At 37.2% G+C, this 17,207-nt stretch overlaps 2 protein-coding genes across 2 annotated transcripts in view; both read left to right on the forward strand.

The window, feature by feature from the left end:
* Nucleotides 1–6,050: 6,050 nt before the first annotated feature.
* On the forward strand, nt 6,051–9,205 carry fn3krp (fructosamine 3 kinase related protein). Its single transcript, XM_058770235.1, has 6 exons — nt 6,051–6,519; nt 6,930–7,081; nt 7,190–7,281; nt 7,362–7,444; nt 7,537–7,659; nt 8,384–9,205. The coding sequence occupies exons 1-6, from the start codon at nt 6,367–6,369 to the stop codon at nt 8,720–8,722; spliced, it is 942 nt and encodes a 313-aa protein (XP_058626218.1). The 5' UTR covers nt 6,051–6,366; the 3' UTR covers nt 8,723–9,205.
* Nucleotides 9,206–11,912: 2,707 nt separating this feature from the next.
* tbcd (tubulin folding cofactor D) overlaps nt 11,913–17,207 on the forward strand; it is a 39,810-nt gene continuing 34,515 nt past the window's right edge. The window contains exons 1-7 of the mRNA XM_058770208.1: nt 11,913–12,436; nt 13,271–13,321; nt 13,400–13,497; nt 13,607–13,708; nt 15,578–15,724; nt 15,914–15,969; nt 16,651–16,783. Coding sequence (XP_058626191.1) covers nt 12,262–12,436; nt 13,271–13,321; nt 13,400–13,497; nt 13,607–13,708; nt 15,578–15,724; nt 15,914–15,969; nt 16,651–16,783 — 762 coding nt within the window. The 5' untranslated portion in view covers nt 11,913–12,261. The remainder of the gene's footprint in view (nt 12,437–13,270; nt 13,322–13,399; nt 13,498–13,606; nt 13,709–15,577; nt 15,725–15,913; nt 15,970–16,650; nt 16,784–17,207) is intronic.

Genomic DNA, 17,207 nt, shown 5'->3' on the forward strand with positions numbered 1-17,207 from the left:
TCATTAATCATTCTTCACTTATTGCTAGATGTGTTGAAAGCAATAAAATCTTGATGACCTTCTGGTCATTTTTTTTTTTTTTTTACATCACATTGTTGGTTACTGTAATTTTCTACAGTACACAATTGCTTATTGTGTTTTCTACAATACATTGGTAATTACTGTGATTTTATACAGTATATAATTAGTTATTGTGTTTTCTACAATATGTTGGAAGTTACTCTGATTTTCTACAAGACATTTCTGGTTACTGTGTCATTCACAGTACTTCTTACATTACTGCAATTTTGACGGAAACTACGGTATTCTACTGTGAGCTAGTATACAGTAATTTCCTGTGCAGAAACACAGTAAATTACTGTAGATTTCACATAAATCTTTTTACAGTGCATGGTAAAACAGGAAAAATTACACCTGTAATTACAAAGTGACGGCTAATAATAGACCCTACTCTTTTAAAAGCGCTCTTTTATTTCTTTCTTGGACAACCAACCAATCACAGTCTTCAAAATACTGTGTCATAGCTAGCAACGGGGTCAGCCCCGCCTCCTAATTAAGATTCATGTTTTTGTCTTTTCTTGCTCTCAGATTGGTCCTGAATCACTTTTAAGCAAAGACTCCTAGTTAAGTTTTTAAGCTAAATTAGGAGCTCTCTGAGAGGATTCTTAGAATCTTTAAGAATATGGGCCCAGGACTTTTGGCTGGATTTTGCTGATTTTCGCAGACAGATTCCCAAGTTCTACGACAAAACCCCCGGACTGCGGCCAAAATAATGCTCGTTGCGGTCACCAAAGCTCGTTAACTATGAACAGGTCAGCTGCGTGATCTGAACATGTCTCGAGCAGTCACAGACGCTAAAATATTTTCAAACCTGTTTGATATTATCGCCACGTGATCTTGTAGTGTGAGCTAATGACAAGGTGGAACTAATCCAGCCAATCACAGATGGTATAAACAGAGAAAGGTGGATCATGTTCAATAGACAATGACACAAATTAATCAAATCAACTAACGAGAAATAAATGTAACAAATTTGGTATATATTACACTGTATCATTTTACTGTGTAATTACCTACAAATCTTTCTACAGTACAGGCAGCCCTTGTTTTCCATGTATTCAAAGCCATTATTAATAAGTGCATAGACCACTTGCTGCGAGTTGATCGTCCATTCATAAAGAAATGTCCTAATCGCTGTAATTTATGTGAGAAAACATTTTCACTGATGTCACAAATATCTGATCTGTAATGTAAATTATAATAACATGTATATATATTAGATGATAATCACATTTAATTGTTTGTGGGTGGGGGTTTGTGTGCGTCCAGTTTGTCTGTTAAATCTTACTTAACAGACAATGTCAATTAAGATTTAACAGATATACATGTTATTATAATTTACATTACAAATCAATAACAAATGTTATTTTAATATTTAAGTGTAGAGCACAGCAAAACTGATGCTCTGGTGGAATACTGTCACTATCTAAAACACAATTTTTTGTTTGCTTGATTTTTTTATTTGTTTATTAACTCTTTGACTAACTCTTTTGAGTTAGTCAAAAGAGAACAGTACCACCTGTGGCTGAAAATCAAAAAAGGCATCATATGAACATCTCAGCCCATCTTCCTAAAACATAGAGCAAGAAATCAGCCATTTCCAGGTCCAGGGAAATGTGCTGCTTATGGGTGACTTTAATTCTAGAACCGATTTCATAGAATCACAAGGCACCAGATTCATTACCGGCAATAACACATTTTTTCCTTCCCACCCCCCCAGACAGAACTGTGATCCGCCAGTGAACTCTCACAGAAGGCAGCTGCTGCAGCTCTGTCAGAATCTGGCTCTGTACATCGTCGATGGAAGACTGCGAGGCGACTCACTCGGTCACTTCACCTACAGCTCAGCTCTTGGTAGCAGCACAGATTATGCAATCACAGATCTCCATCTTTCCTCTTTGAGAGCTTTCACAGTCAGACCCTTGAAACCTTTCTCAGACCACAGCCAAATCACCCTCTATATAAAGCAATCTGAAACACTAAACCAATCAGGACACCAAATCAAATGCACAAAATTATGTCATTCAAATGAACAGAAAACAGTACGACTAATACATTAATGCTATTGAATCTTCAGAAATACAGTCCCTCTTACATTCTTTCCAAATACAGGAATACCCTAAAAATCAATTCGGCATCAATCTAGCAGTGAAAGATATAAATGACAGATTCTACAAGACAGCGCAAAGAAGTGATATGACAATTCTAAAACCAAAGAAAAAGAAATTGGACACTGACAGATGGTTTGATTCAGACTGTAAGGCTCTGAGAAAAAACCTCAGAAATGTATCCAACCAAAAACACAGTCAACCAGAAAACCAGGACCTCCGTCCTCATTACTGCGAGGCACTAAGGCAATACAAAGCCACACTTCGCCGGAAAAAAAAAGCCCAATTTCTGCAGGACCAGTTTGAAGAAATTGAAAAATCAATCAATTCAAACAAATGGATAAATGGGAAGTACTATACAAATCAAACCAAGAAGATCTGGCTATCCAATATGGAGAGATATGGAAAAATCATTTCCAAGAATTATATAGCTCAACTGAAGTTCAGAACTCTGATCAAAACTAAATAATTAAAAAACTAGACATCTTGGAAAAATCAATCAAAACAAACCAAAACCCTTTAGATTTCCCCATAACAATGAAAGAATTGGAAGTCAAATTACGGGTCCTCCAGCCCAAGAACGAGATGCTGAAACACACAGAGCAAGGCTTCAAACTGGCCATCCTGAAACTCTTCAGTGATGTTCTGTGTGCAGGGTTCTTCCCTGAGATCTGGAACCAGGGCCTCATCAGCCCCATTTACAAGAACGGAGATAAACTAGACCCCAACAACTACCGAGGCATCTGCGTGAACTGTAACCTGGGGAAGGTTTTCTGTAACATCTTAAACACAAGACTGTTAGACTTCCTTATGAAACACGATGCCTTGAGTATATGTCAAATTGGATTCCTCCCAAAATGTCGAACTTCTGATCACATTTTTACCCTACAAACACTAATTCATAAATATGTACATCAAAACAAAAGAAAATGTTTTGCTTGTTTCATAGATTTCAAGAAAGCATTTGACTCAATCTGGCATGATGGATTATATCTGAAACTAACTGACAGTGGTAGGGGGGAAATTCTGATTTGATCAAATCAATGTACACAACCAGTCAATGTGCTGTTAAAATTGGAAACAAAAGAACAGAATTTTTTCTTCAAAGGCGTGGAGTGAGACAGGGATGCAGCTTAAGCCCCACCCTCTTCAACATTTACATAAATCAAAGCACTCTCCTACTCAAGGTCTCACTCTACATGACACAGAAATTAAGTGTCTTCTTTACGCAGACGACCTGGTTCTTGTGTCGCCCACTAAAGAGGGGCTTCAGGACAGCCTGAATCTGCTGGAGTATTTCTCTCAGACCTGGGCCCTGACGGTCAACCCCCAAAAAACTAAAGTCATGATCTTCCAGAAATGCTCTAGACCTCAGGGACTAACACACACATTCACACTATCACACAGAACCATTGAACCCACATAAACATACACTTACTTCGGCCTAAAAATCACCTCAACAGGTAACTTTACTTTGGCTGTGAATGAGCTCAAAGAGAAAGCTCAAAGGGCTTTCTATGCCATAAAAAGGTCAATTAAAATTGGCATTCCAGTCCAAATCTGGCTCAAACTTTTCAAAGCAGCAATTGAACCAATTGCATTATATGGCGGTGAGGTGTGGGGTCCATCTATAAAATTTGACTTTGTAAATTGGGAAAAACATCCGATTGAAACTCTACATGTAGATTTCTGTAAAAGAACACTCAAAGTCCAAAGAAAAACACCAAACAATGGATGCAGGGCACAATTAGGCCAAGACCCTCTCCTTCTAAACATTCAAAAAAGAGCTCTGAAATTCTGGAAACACTTAAAGACAAGCGACCCCAGCACATACTATTATAAAGCCCTAAAACACCAAGAGCTGAAGCTCACAAAGAGCCCCCTCCTTCAGCTGGTGCTGAGACTGACCGAGATCAGCCAGCCTCAGGACTCGCACACACTCTCAACCATTCGGCCCACACAAATCATCAACACAGAGAAACACAAGTACGACACCCATTGGACAAACACCATCAAAAACCAACACAAATTAGAATGTTATTCGGCACTAAATCTAGAGTACACCATGGCAAGCCACCTGAGCACAGTGACTGATGTGAAACTCAGGAAAACATTGACGATGTACAGACTCAGTGATCACAGTCTGGCCGTAGAGACGGGACGGCACAGACAGATATGGCTCAACTGTGAGGAGAGATCCTGCTCCCACTGCAGTCTGGGATAGATCGAAACAGAGCTGCACTTCCTCACAGAATGCCCAAAATACCAAAACATCAGAAACCACTGCTATCCCAAAACAAACAAAATACTTCCCCAATTTAATAATTGCACCCCAACTGAAAAACTCTCCTTCATTCTTGGTGAAAAATCTGAATGTGCAAATATAGCAGCAAGATTTATAGCAGCCTGCCAACTCCTGAGGGACAGCCACAGCCAGATTTCCATGAATAAAATAGCATCTAGATCAATGGTTCTCAAAGTGTGGTATGAGAACTCAGGCTCCCTCTAGTGGTACTCAGAGGAATCACTATTTTAAATATAAATTAATGTTAAAACACAATGCATTTAAATTTTTTAGGTACAACACATTTTAATTAAATCATTATTAAGTTTGTATTTACCTGTATGTAAGCGCAGTGCAGCGTTAATTGTTCAAACTGTGTATTTATAATGTTAAAGTGACTGACAACAATAATTATTCTTATTAAGAATAAAACTGCCTCCTTTTTGAACTGTGCAGAGTTGAATAGTTAGGACTACTACACTGTATTTTAATGTTGGTCATCATGGTGGTACTTTGAGAGACAAACATTTTCTGAGGTGGTACTCGGTATAAAAAGTTTGAGAACCACTGGCCTAGATACTAGATCGCTACATTATCAGCAATGAGGTGGTAAAATCGCTGTTTTTGAAGTAATTAATTGTTTGAGAGATGTGCAGACGCGGCACGCAAGGCCTAATGCACACATATCTGTCATCTGTAATCTATCTCTCTCTCGATCGATCGATCGACAATTCATTGAAATAAATGCTATAATTCATTCAAATAAATGTGATCTTACTGCACTATTTCATCTCTGTGTCTGATTTGAAACAGGTAGAATGCTAGCGCTAACGTGCCATAACTGACGGCCAAATATTACCATTCGGCCAAATATTGCGCTGCAAAGAGCAATACTAGTTTTAACTTAGATAACTTGACAAATGACCATGGAATAAGCAGGATAATCAACGTCTTGCTGTGCATAAAAGTGTTTTAAATGCGTGACATGGCGGCAAAGAACCACCGAAGTGGAGCCATTTATTATCCCTTACATAGGACTATATTTAAAACAAAAAAAAACATTTCTTGTGTATATGTAAGATCGTGGGAAGATTTAGGCCTACTTTTAAACTGTAACATATTTAGATATATTATAGAAAATAAAACATTTGGTAATTAAAAAAAAAGTGTCATTAATGTAAAATACTAAATAAACTATTTTTAAAAATATTTAAATTTTACAATTTAGTTGAGTAATTGAATAACCACCGCAGAATCCCAGAAAAAGAGATTCATCTGAAATCAGAATCAGAAAGAGCTTTATTGCTAAGTATGCTTGCGCATACAATGAATTTGTTTTAGTGACATAAGCTTCCAGTACACAGAGACAACAACACACAGACAATAAAAATAATATGAGAATAAAAAATACACATATGTAAATATAAATATACAAAGATTGAAAAATAAATAAATTGTATGTACAGTTGTGCTATAGATGATAGAAGTAATGGAGTAATAGAATGAGATGCAGGGATATGGGATGGAGGTGGTAACAAATAAATATAAGGTTATTGCACATTTTGCCATGAAAGGCAAAATGAGACTTATTATTTAGACCTATTGTATTGTACCACTATATTAGGACAATGCAGAATCTACAGAAAAGACAACAGGGGAGCATTAGGCCTAGGACACGGACCCATGACTAACTCGAACACGAGCACAAACATTTTTCATTTGTCATCCAGCGCGAAAACACAGACTTTTATTTTGACATGTCGTTGAGCAACAGTAATCCTGCACGCCTGTGTTGTTATACTAGCGCGTGTAAACATCCAGGGACTTTTACTCAGCACTTGTAAGTAGGGTCGCAATATAAACCGGTCTTGCAGAAACGCATTGGTTTTGTGTCGATTTTATGGTTGTACGAGCATGTGCAGTGAGATGGAGGCGCTGCTGAAGAGGGAGCTGGGCACTTCTCTTCTGAAGAGCACTGGTCATTCAGGAGGAGGATGCATCAGTGAAGGCCAGAGCTTTGACACTGACACTGGCAGGGTGTTCGTCAAGATCAACCACAAGAATGAGGTGAGCACATATACACTTGAACTTAACGCGTTGCTTTTGATTTGCACACTTGCAGTGCTATTTGGAGTAATAATTTGGTATAGTAAAGTACACACTCCACAAAAGTTTGGAATAATTGGTTTTCCAATATTTTTGAAAGAAGTCTCTATGCTCACCAAGTCTGGATTTATTTACTGGTTGAAAGTGTAATGATCTGTTGCACATTATGCAATGCCACTTTCTATATATTACTTGAAAGTGCATAAATTAATGATTTGTTGAGCATTATATCATATACTTGTATATTATTGTAATATGCATTATCAGTTGATAATCAAAGTATCAATCTGTCATTCTAACTATTTGAAAGTACAAATCATTGACTTATTATTTATTATTTTATTTTTTCTCTAATCTCTCTCTCTCTGTAGGCTAGGAGGATGTTTGATGGAGAGATGGCGAGCTTGGAAGCGATCCTGTGTACAAACACAGTGAAAGTACCCAGGCCTGTGAAAGTCTTGGACCTTGAGAGAAGTGGAGCTCTTCTCGTAATGGAACACGTGGATATGAGGAGCTTAAATAAGTATGACTCAAAATCATGTGAACCCATCATAACAGGAGTGAGAATTTGGTCAATGTTCCATTAGCATTTTGGCATGTGCTCTTTTTATCATATTTAATGTTTATGTAGATACTCATCAAAACTGGGGGAACAACTAGCTGACCTACATCTTTACAACAAAAGACAGATAGAGAAAGAAAACAAGGAACAGCAGACTGTCGGTAATGTTCTTTATAGATATTGCATTGATGGAGACTTTTTGATTACATTATTATTTATTAGAGTTTCTGTGTTTACAAAGGAAAAGGATCAGGAACATCTGAAGTTCAAATAACCAACAAGTTTGGGTTTCACGTGGCTACCTGCTGTGGTTATATCCCTCAGGTCAGCATTACTAGGGTGTCTGATCATAAAAACAATTGGGGTGGTTCATATTTAAATGTACAAGAGGTTTTTATCTCTCCTTTGGTTTTCAGGTAAATGATTGGCAGGATGATTGGGTGTCCTTTTTCGCTCAGCAAAGACTGCAGCACCAGCTCAGCTTGGTGGAACAGTCGTATGGAGACAGAGAAGCCAGGGAATTGTGGGCCAAACTCCAAGTAAACCAAACTGCTCGAATTTTTTTGCTTCAGCATAATAACACTCAAATGCAAAAAGATACTGTCTCTAGTTTTCAGATGGAGTAAAGACATATATTCTTTTAAACATTAATATACAGTAATGTTATAACAAAGATTATATTAATGCTTTAAGGCAACATGAAATCTAAATATTGACTTTTGTAGTGCATTTACAAAATTGGGTTTTATTGGGAATAATTCATTAGCGCAAGTTATTCAAAAAAAAAATTGGCTTATATGAAATGAAGTGTAAAAGTACACAAAATAAATTCACAATTTGATATTTATCCATAATGTTTATCCAAAGCTTGCTAAAAATATTCAGAGGAAAACAGAAAATCTACGTTATCCATTGACAAGAACAAAAAAAAAGGAAATGTATTATAAAGCTTTATTATTATTATTATTTTAATTATAACACAAGACTTGGTCATAAAACTATGAAAAAAAATTCATTAGCTTGTCGTTCATTGAATAAATTTAAGGGACCGATCACACAGAAATGAAAAGTCTGTTATCATTTACTCCCCCTCATGTCATTCCAAACTTTAATTACTGGCTTTTCTTCTATTTCTTGAGTAAATAATGACAGAATTTTCATTTTTGGGTGAACTATCAATTTTATTTCATGACAAGCTAACGATGCAGTCTCTAAGCCCACATACAGTGCTGCATATGTATTTCAGACAATCTCTTTGTTTAGCTGAAGATCCCTCAGCTGTTTACAGACACGGAGGTGGTTCCAGCTCTGCTGCATGGAGATCTCTGGGGAGGAAATGTGGCTGAATGTTCTGACGGTCCCATCATCTTTGACCCAGCATCGTATTATGGCCATTCAGAGTTCGAGCTGGCTATAGCTGGTATGTTTGGTGGTTTTGGGGGTTCGTTTTACAATGCTTACCATGAGAAGATCCCCAAGGCCGCTGGCTTTGCAAAGAGGCAACAACTATACCAGCTGTTCCATTATCTGAACCACTGGAATCATTTTGGTGGTGGCTACAGGGGTTCTTCTCTACGGATCATGAAGGATCTAACAAAGTAGATGCACCCTGATGTATTAAAATATATGACCAAGTGCATGACCAAGTGAACTTAATCCTGCTTTACCAGTCTAATGGAAATGCACCGACAAGATGAAAGTCTTAAAGTAATTTACACAGATTAAAAACGTCTTATATATTATATATATATATTTTAAAGGATAAAGCTGTGAATTTATGCTTCCAAACAATGGCCAGTTAACAAATTGGTTAAAATAGATCATTCCCTTGTGAATTGCGCTTTAACTTGATTACATGAATATGCTCTTGAAGAGATCCTCATTTACAAGACTTGATTTAAAATGTGTGCACTAAGTAGCATCATATGATAAGCTGCATTTCACTACAGTCTTACTAATTATTATTAATGGGCTGTTGATTTGAAACATCTTATTAAAAGAGCTACTGCGCTTGTAGCACTGTAAACTTTCAGCTTGCAGATACATAAAGGATGTTTGGACATTGAAATAAAACTTTAAAAGAACTTTGTGTTGGTGTGTTATTGATTTTATTTAGTGGTTAATGCTCATTACCTCCATTACCAGTCACTAAGCCAGATACTAAGTTTTGTTTTTGAAAATGGGTATGGATGGATAGATAGATAGGCAGATATTTATATTATTTATTATATTATATTTTGTATTTATAGACAGATCTTTGCCCTGAATTCTGAAGAATCTAATCACTATATTTATGAATAAAAAATGTGAAACAACTAAAGATGGTGTTAATTTGGCTACAAAGGAAATCAATTACATATTTAAAAAAGCAGCATATATAAGTTAATTGAAAAAGAAAGGCAAAAATACACTAAGAAAAAAAACAAAAGATGAAAAATGGTTTGACTCAGACTGCAAAACATTAAGAAAACAACTTAGAAAATTATCAAGTCTGAAACATAAAGAACCATACAACACCAACATAAGAACTGAATACTGTTAACTAAAACTAAAACAATACAAAGACACAAATAAAGCAACACCATCTGACCAAAAGTTTACAAGAAATAGACATTCAATAAATCATAATCAGTTCTGGGATGTGTGGAATAACTTGCCAATACAAGATGGAAACATTTGGACAAAACATTTTGAAAATTTGTATGAAGTAATCCCACCAAAACAACTCGATGACAATTATAATCTGATCAAACAAAATCTGCAAACCTATGAAGACACAATTAAAAATAATCAAAATCCACTTGACTTCCCAGTCACATATAAATACTTGACAAACAAACTCAAAAGCCAAAAATGTAAGAAAGCTTGTTGTCCTGACAACATTCTAGGTGAAATGCTGAAACACAGCACACCTGAGCTTCAGTCAGCTGTGCTCAAATTATTCAACCTTGTACTTAGTTCAGGAGCCAAGGACTTATTACCCCAATTTACAAGAGTGGAGACAAATTGGACCCTAATAATTTCAGAGGCATTTGTGTGAGCAAATCTGGGGAAGTTATTCAGCAGTATTTTAAACCATAGAATGGTAAACTTCCTTAACGAACACAGTGTCCTGAGTCCTAGTCAGACTGGCTTCCTTCCAAATCACAGCACCGCCCTAGAACACACGATGCAGTACACTTACCTCGGCCTGATCATCACCGCGTCGGGGAGTTTCAGTATGGCAGTGAATGCTCTCAAAAATAAAGCTCGAAGAGCTCTATACGCAATCAAGAAAGAATTCCAAAATATTGAAATACCGCTTCCAATTTGGTGTAAAATCTTTGATGGTGTGATTCGACCCATAGCGCTGTATGGAAGTGAGGTTTGGGGTCCACTCAGTGATCAGAGCTATGGGACAGACATCCAACAGAAGCCCTACACACAGATGTCTGCAAAATTATTCTAAAATTACAAAGGAGAACACCCAATAATGCATGTAGGGCAGTATTAGGCCGATTCCCATTGATTATAAATATACAAAAAAGATCCCTCAAATTCTGGATGCATCTAAAATCAAGTCCCACAGAATCGCTACATTTTAAAGCAATACAAACCCAAGAACTGAACCCCGAAAAGAGTCCACTCAGTCAGCTGGTTCTGAGACTTACTAACCTGACTAACTCTACTAACACTAACCAATCTCAGACCAGCACTGCTTCTCACCCAAACATCAGAATAAATCAAATTATCAAACAATCTAAAAATACATATCTGAGACATTGGGATCTAGAGACTAAAACACAAAGTAAATTACAACTATATCGGACCATAAAATCAAATTATGAATTGGAAGATTATCTCCAGAGTGTCAGAGACACAAAGCAGAGACAGATCCTGACCAAGTACAGGCTCAGTGAACACAGACTAGCCATCGAGACCGGCAGACACAGAAAGAGCTGGTTACCCAGAGAGCAAAGGGTGTGTGCTCACTGTGAGACAGGAGAGATCGAGACAGAGACGCACTTCCTCCTTCACTGTCATAAATACATATCCATAAGAAACCTCTACTTCAACAAACTCACCAACTTAATAAAGAACTTTACAGCCATTAGTGAAACAGAACAAATAAAGATAGTACTAGGAGAGGGACAGACAGTAGCACTGGCTGCGAGATACGTGTGGATGTGCCACAGCCTGAGAGACAGCAGGTGAATGTGTGTGTGTGTGTGTGTGTGTGTGGACGTGCCACAGCCTGAGAGACAGCAGGTGAATGTACATAATGTGTGTAATATGTGTATTATGTCTGACCTCAGTGTTTCCCTACTGACTACCACAGTGACCCTCAGCCTTGTGTGTTTATGTGTTAAACACTGTGGTATGAAATGTTCACACAATAAGTTTTTATTTGTTACACTGTTTATTTAAGTTTATATTGTTATAATGTTTTTATTCTATTATTTTGATCTCATTGTTATTATATTTCTCCACATAGGCCTATATTTCAAGCTTTGGCAATATGGTATTTTTTACAGTCATGCCAAAAAAGCAATGTTGAATTGAATAGATAGATAGATAGATAGATAGATAGATAGATAGATCTTCGTCAATGAGTGTATTGATGCCTTTTTAATGGTAGGCTCTTTTAGTTATTGTTCTTTATAGTATATATTAACTACGATATGGTGGTAAAAAAAAAAATGTATGAAAGGGAATATAAGCTTTAAAACATTTACGAGATCCGTTGCAACATTTCTTTCAGGTTGTAAAGACTCTTAACTTGAAGTGGAAACGCGTGTTTGATTTCTTTTGATCCTCTCGGCTTGCCGTTACCGTGCGTGACAGACAGGAGGGGCGCGATCATAATAACACGCGGGATGCATTACACTTCTTTCACTAAGGTGTTTTCAGATTATGTCATATGTAAGACGGTTTGTCAATCTCTTGAAGAAGACAGCGAGTTGCTTTTAATGTATGTTTTCCAGTGTGCTGCGAAGAGTAGAGTGACCGGAGCTGGAGTTTGAAGAGAAATGAGTGCGTCATTGTGAGCGGCAGCGGCTTCAGCGGGACTCGGTCAGATCTTCTCCAAACAAACACACGCACGTTTAGCGCACTTTTCATCTGATCAGCCAGAGACATCGCTGACATACCAGAGACGGCTGATGTCGGTGATGGAGGGTGTGTGTAACGGTAATGGAGAGGAGCCAGAGCTGGTGGTGCAGGCGTGTGTGCTGTCCGAGTTCAGTGAAGGCGAGGAGACTCGAGCTCTCCTCAGCAGCCTGCCGGACATTCATCACGACACGGTCAGCAGAGAGGCCACCATCGAGAGGTTTCTGGGTAAGACCGCCTCTCATGTATATGATTCTGTCTGTCTATCTGTCTGTCTGTCTGTCTATCATTCATTCATTCAATATTGCTTTATTGGCATGACTGTAAAAAATACCATATTGCCAAAGCTTGAAATATATGTGGAGAAATATAATAACAATGAGATCAAAATAATAGAATAAAAACATTATAACAATATAAACTTAAATAAACAGTGTAACAAATAAGAACTTATTGTGTGAACGTTTCATACCACAGTGTTTAACACATAAACACACAAGGCTGAGGGTCACTGTGATAGACAGTAGGGAAAGATGGATAGGTCCATCTGTCTCTTTATTTATCTATCTATCTGTCTGTCTGTCTGCCTGTCTGTCTGTTTAGGTCTATCTATATGTCTGTCTGTCTGTTTATCTGTCTATTAATTTGTCTATTTATCTGTCAGTCTGTCTTTCTATCTATCTATCTGTCTGTCTATATGTCTGTCTGTCTGTCTCTAGCTGTCTATCTATCTGTCTGTCTGTTTAGGCCTATCTGTCTGTCTATATGTCTGTTTATTTATCTGTCTGTCTGTCTATCTATCTATCTGTCTGTCTGTCTGTCTATCTATCTAAGGTCTATCTGTCTGTCTCTTTAGCTATCTGTCTGTCTGTCTGTCTGTCTGTCTATCTATCTATCTAAGGTCTATCTGTCTGTCTGTCTGTCTGTCTGTCTATCTATCTAAGGTCTGTCTGTCTGTCTGTCTCTTTAGCTGTCTGTCTGTCTGTGTTTTTTTTTTTGTTGGTGTTATATATAAGATGACATGTATAAAATGTCAAGCTGTGCTTTGGGTAACTCTTTCAGTTATCATGGATCACTACCAGGAACAGCCACATCTTCTGGATCCTCACTTAGGTAAGTTGAAGTCGTGAATGTGATGAATGTGCTCTGTGATTGAACACTGTCAGTAATGCTGTATTTGTTTTTGTGCAGAGTGGATGCTGAACATGCTCTTGGAGATGATCCGCAATGAGAAGTCTCCACCTCTTCTGGTCCATCTCTGTTTCAAATTCCTCTACATCATCTCAAAGGCAAGGCGGTGCACGGCTCTCTACGTTTGACTGATAACCTCTATTTGAAGTCACGATATAGTGATTTGTGTGTTTCTGTCTGATTTTGTGATTCCTGGTGCTTCCACAGGTCAGAGGCTACAAGATCTTCATGCAGCTGTTCCCCCACGAGGTGTCAGATGTTCAGCCAGTTCTGGACCTTTTATGCAGACAGGACCAAAAAGACACTGAGGTGAGTTAGTCCCTCAGTTTCATAACTTATCATAGGCTCTGTAATGAGCCCCGCAGTGGAACACATAATCATGCAAGCTAAATTAATTAACGTGTAGTGTTGTTACAGAAATCAGCTCATATAGGCTATTTTTTTTAATGGATTTCTCCCTAAATTTCACTTAAAATGTTAGTTAAAGACCCCCTATGGTGTCCATTTAATAATAACCATGTGCAAATTCATCAGTCAACACCACTGCTGAGTATTTCTTTTTAAAACTGCAGTGTCTGCAGTCTTTTTAAAACTGCAGGCAGTCTCAAAAATAGAGTTTCCTACAGTCACAAACATGTAACCAATCCCTGCAGGTAGGGCTTTCATCCACTGGTCAAAGGTTTCTATATACAATGTGTTTTTGCAGCATTGAGCAACGTCACAGACATATTTGTTGATTGATTGAACAGTTTTTAATTTGACCAGAATCTCTCTTCATTCAAAATGCTGGAGTTTTGTTCAGTGCTGACTTATGCAAGCTCCCAAATCCTCATATTATAACAAACAAAGTGTAGATGTGATGTGAATAGGGCTGGACAGTAATTCAATATCAATATGTATCGCGATATCATTTTTTTCAATAACGGTGATATGATTTTTAAACACATTTCCGATATTTCGATATACATTACCAGTGTTTCCCATACATTGATTTATTTGTGGCGTTTGACTTCGTTGAATAAATATGAGCACTGCAGGTTTCAAAAAGCGGGTGATTTATATGAATGTATCTCTGAAGGGAACATACTGTCTTCAGAATAGTTTTGATGGCATTTTCATTTTTTCTGATAAAGTAGCGTTCACGAGCTAAGCTGCTTAGATTACAGCCATTACTGGAGAAACCGCTGGTTCTACCGCTCTCAAAGCGCGTCCTACTGACAGAGAATCAAATTCTACTCCGCTGTTTTCAACATAATAATAAATGTTTTTTGAGCAGCAAATCAGAATATTAGAATGATTTCTGAAGGATAATGTGACTGGAGTAATGATGCTAAAAATTCAGCTTTGAAATCACAGGAATAACTTGCATTTTAAAATATTTTCAAATAGAAAACAGTTATTTTAAATGGTAAGTATTTCAAAATGTTACTGTTTTTGCTGTATTTTGGATCAAATAAATGCAGGCTTGGTGAGCAGAAGAAAATTCTTTAAAAAACTAAAATCTTACTGTTCAAAAACCTTTGACTGGTAGTGTATGTTAGCCTATAGTTTGAAGTTAAAGATATATTAATAAGGTGAGTCTGAGATGTTTATTTGACAGTGATTTCACATTTCTTGTTTGTATGAAGGCTAAATACAAATAAAAGGTGAACATTAATTTATTTGTGCTGTTTTTTCCGCCGCCTAAAATATTATATAGTTTTATAGGAGGAGTTCATAGCCTTGGCAAATTCATTTTTCATAAGTTGGTAGGTACAGACATCTGTTGTGGGCATTCTTGGCAGTTTTTATGAGGCTTTTTTTAATAGTGTTCATATCAATATCGGAATTATATCGAATCAACCGAAATTAAGAAATATATCGTGATATCAATGTTGGCCATTTCGTCCAGCCCTAGATGTGAATAAAAGGTTTATTGTTCAGTTTTCAGCTTCTTAGTGATTATAAAGGGAGTGATTTTTGTGCACTTTCTAATCTATTCAGAATTTAAATAAATTCACTCACGGATTCAATATTGCCATTTGCCATTGTGTAGCAGTTCACTACTTCAGGTAGTAACTAGTTGCAGTGGGGCACCATATGTCATGTCTGGAAGAATAGCGTCCTTGTGTTATTTGTAATTTACCCTTCCCAAGAGCACAAAATCATCTAGTTAGTGACTGTATGTTTCTGTATTAGACCTGGGAAACACGCTACATACTCCTCCTCTGGCTCTCCATGACGTGTCTCATTCCCTTTGACTTGTCCCGTCTGGACGGCCACCTGTCCACTGACCCCGGGCTGAACAGAGAGCCCATCATGGATCGTATTCTGGCTGTGGCCAAGGTAACACCCACAAACACAGACCGCTCTTAGACTTCAACATCTGTATTGTATGTCAATGAGTCAAAATAGTTTATCATTATTTTTTATTAATAATTTGTCAGTTTTGCGAATCATACTGTATATGTAAATATTTAAAAATTTTATTTAACATTACCTATGTGCCATTATGACTTATTATTTTTGCTGCAGTCCTTTCTCAGAGTGAGTGACAAATCTCGAGATGCTGCATCAGTGCTGGTATCTAAGTAAGTTATTTCTGCATATGTGTGTTTATTATCAGGGTAAATGTTTTGGCTGGCAATGTCAAATTAAGCAGCAGCGTAAACATTGCATTGTTTTTATTATTTCCTTTCATTTTCTTAAAGAGTGTCTCATTAGACAGTATTCATCATGCTTCTGTGTTTTACCAGTATGAGAGGGTTAAGATTGAAAGGGTTTAAAATGTCTCTTATTAAACTTCAGTAGACAATTCATTTTTAGGAATCAATGCAAACTGGTAATTTATTTCAAACACTGATTTGCGATTCACAAGTCTTCATGTAATAAAATGTTTTAGTAAAATGTATAAACAGATACATTTTGCTGTTTAGTACTTTAGTCTACCAATGTACAGTATATTGGTGCATATAAATGAAAATGATTAAATATTGTTCTTCCTTGAATTCATTTGGCGAATGCCATTTATTTAAATTTTACTCTTAATTATTGAATCCACTTGTCTAAATGGCTGTTTGGTTAAAAAATCTAAAAATTACAATTTTTCCCAGACCAGTATTATTTCCTGATGTTATAGAATTACTCTTACAATATCCAAAAGCTGTGTTTATTGCAAAATACTGACAGATTTACTCCCTGACCAGTAGAGGGCACTGTTTAAACACTTATAGATTAGCTCTTTGCTTGAAGGGTTTGTATTTTCTGCACAGGTTTGTGACCCGTCCAGATGTGAAGCTGAAGTTTTTGGGTAATTTTCTTGACTGGTGTCTGACCACCATCTCTCAGACCAGTGAGATGACCATGGAGGGAACTGTGACCCTTGATGGAGCTTTGCAATCCCTGGTGAGCCTCCAATCACATGCTGGACTGTTCATGTTCTCCACTTCCTCCTCTTTTTTCAGGAGAATTAGAATATTGAACCTTCAAATACTTGGCATAACAATCCAAGTTTCAAGAAAAGTCCACACCACAATTTGTAACAATAATGACACATGGGAACAAGAGTGTTGGAATCACTTTCCAGGTGGTGAATGATAAAAACATTGACAGCTAATGAGAATCCATGCGACTCGAGCATTTGAAGAGGTAGATGACAAAACTGCAGCACATGCTTATATTAAACAGAAGTTGATGGATGCTTAAATACAGGTAGTTATCTTTATAGTCTTTGTTCTAGGTGTAAATGGGCCTTTAGGCCTATAATTCCTCCGCTGCACATCAGTAGCTGCACATATTTGCAGGTGATACCTGCCAAAGCCTAGGCAGC

This window comes from Onychostoma macrolepis, chromosome 03 (assembly GCF_012432095.1).
Source record: "Onychostoma macrolepis isolate SWU-2019 chromosome 03, ASM1243209v1, whole genome shotgun sequence".
Lineage (NCBI taxonomy): Eukaryota > Metazoa > Chordata > Actinopteri > Cypriniformes > Cyprinidae > Onychostoma > Onychostoma macrolepis.

What these genes read in the sequence shown, in the direction of transcription:
- fn3krp (XM_058770235.1), top strand. Translation starts at nt 6,367, where the DNA reads ATGTGCAGTGAGATGGAGGCGCTGCTGAAGAGGGAGCTGGGCACTTCT. An exon ending in GATATGAGGAGCTTAAATAA is followed by an intron (nt 7,082 to 7,189) that starts GTATGACTCAAA and finishes ATGTTTATGTAG; the next exon opens with ATACTCATCAAAACTGGGGG. An exon ending in CAAGGAACAGCAGACTGTCG is followed by an intron (nt 7,282 to 7,361) that starts GTAATGTTCTTT and finishes GTGTTTACAAAG; the next exon opens with GAAAAGGATCAGGAACATCT.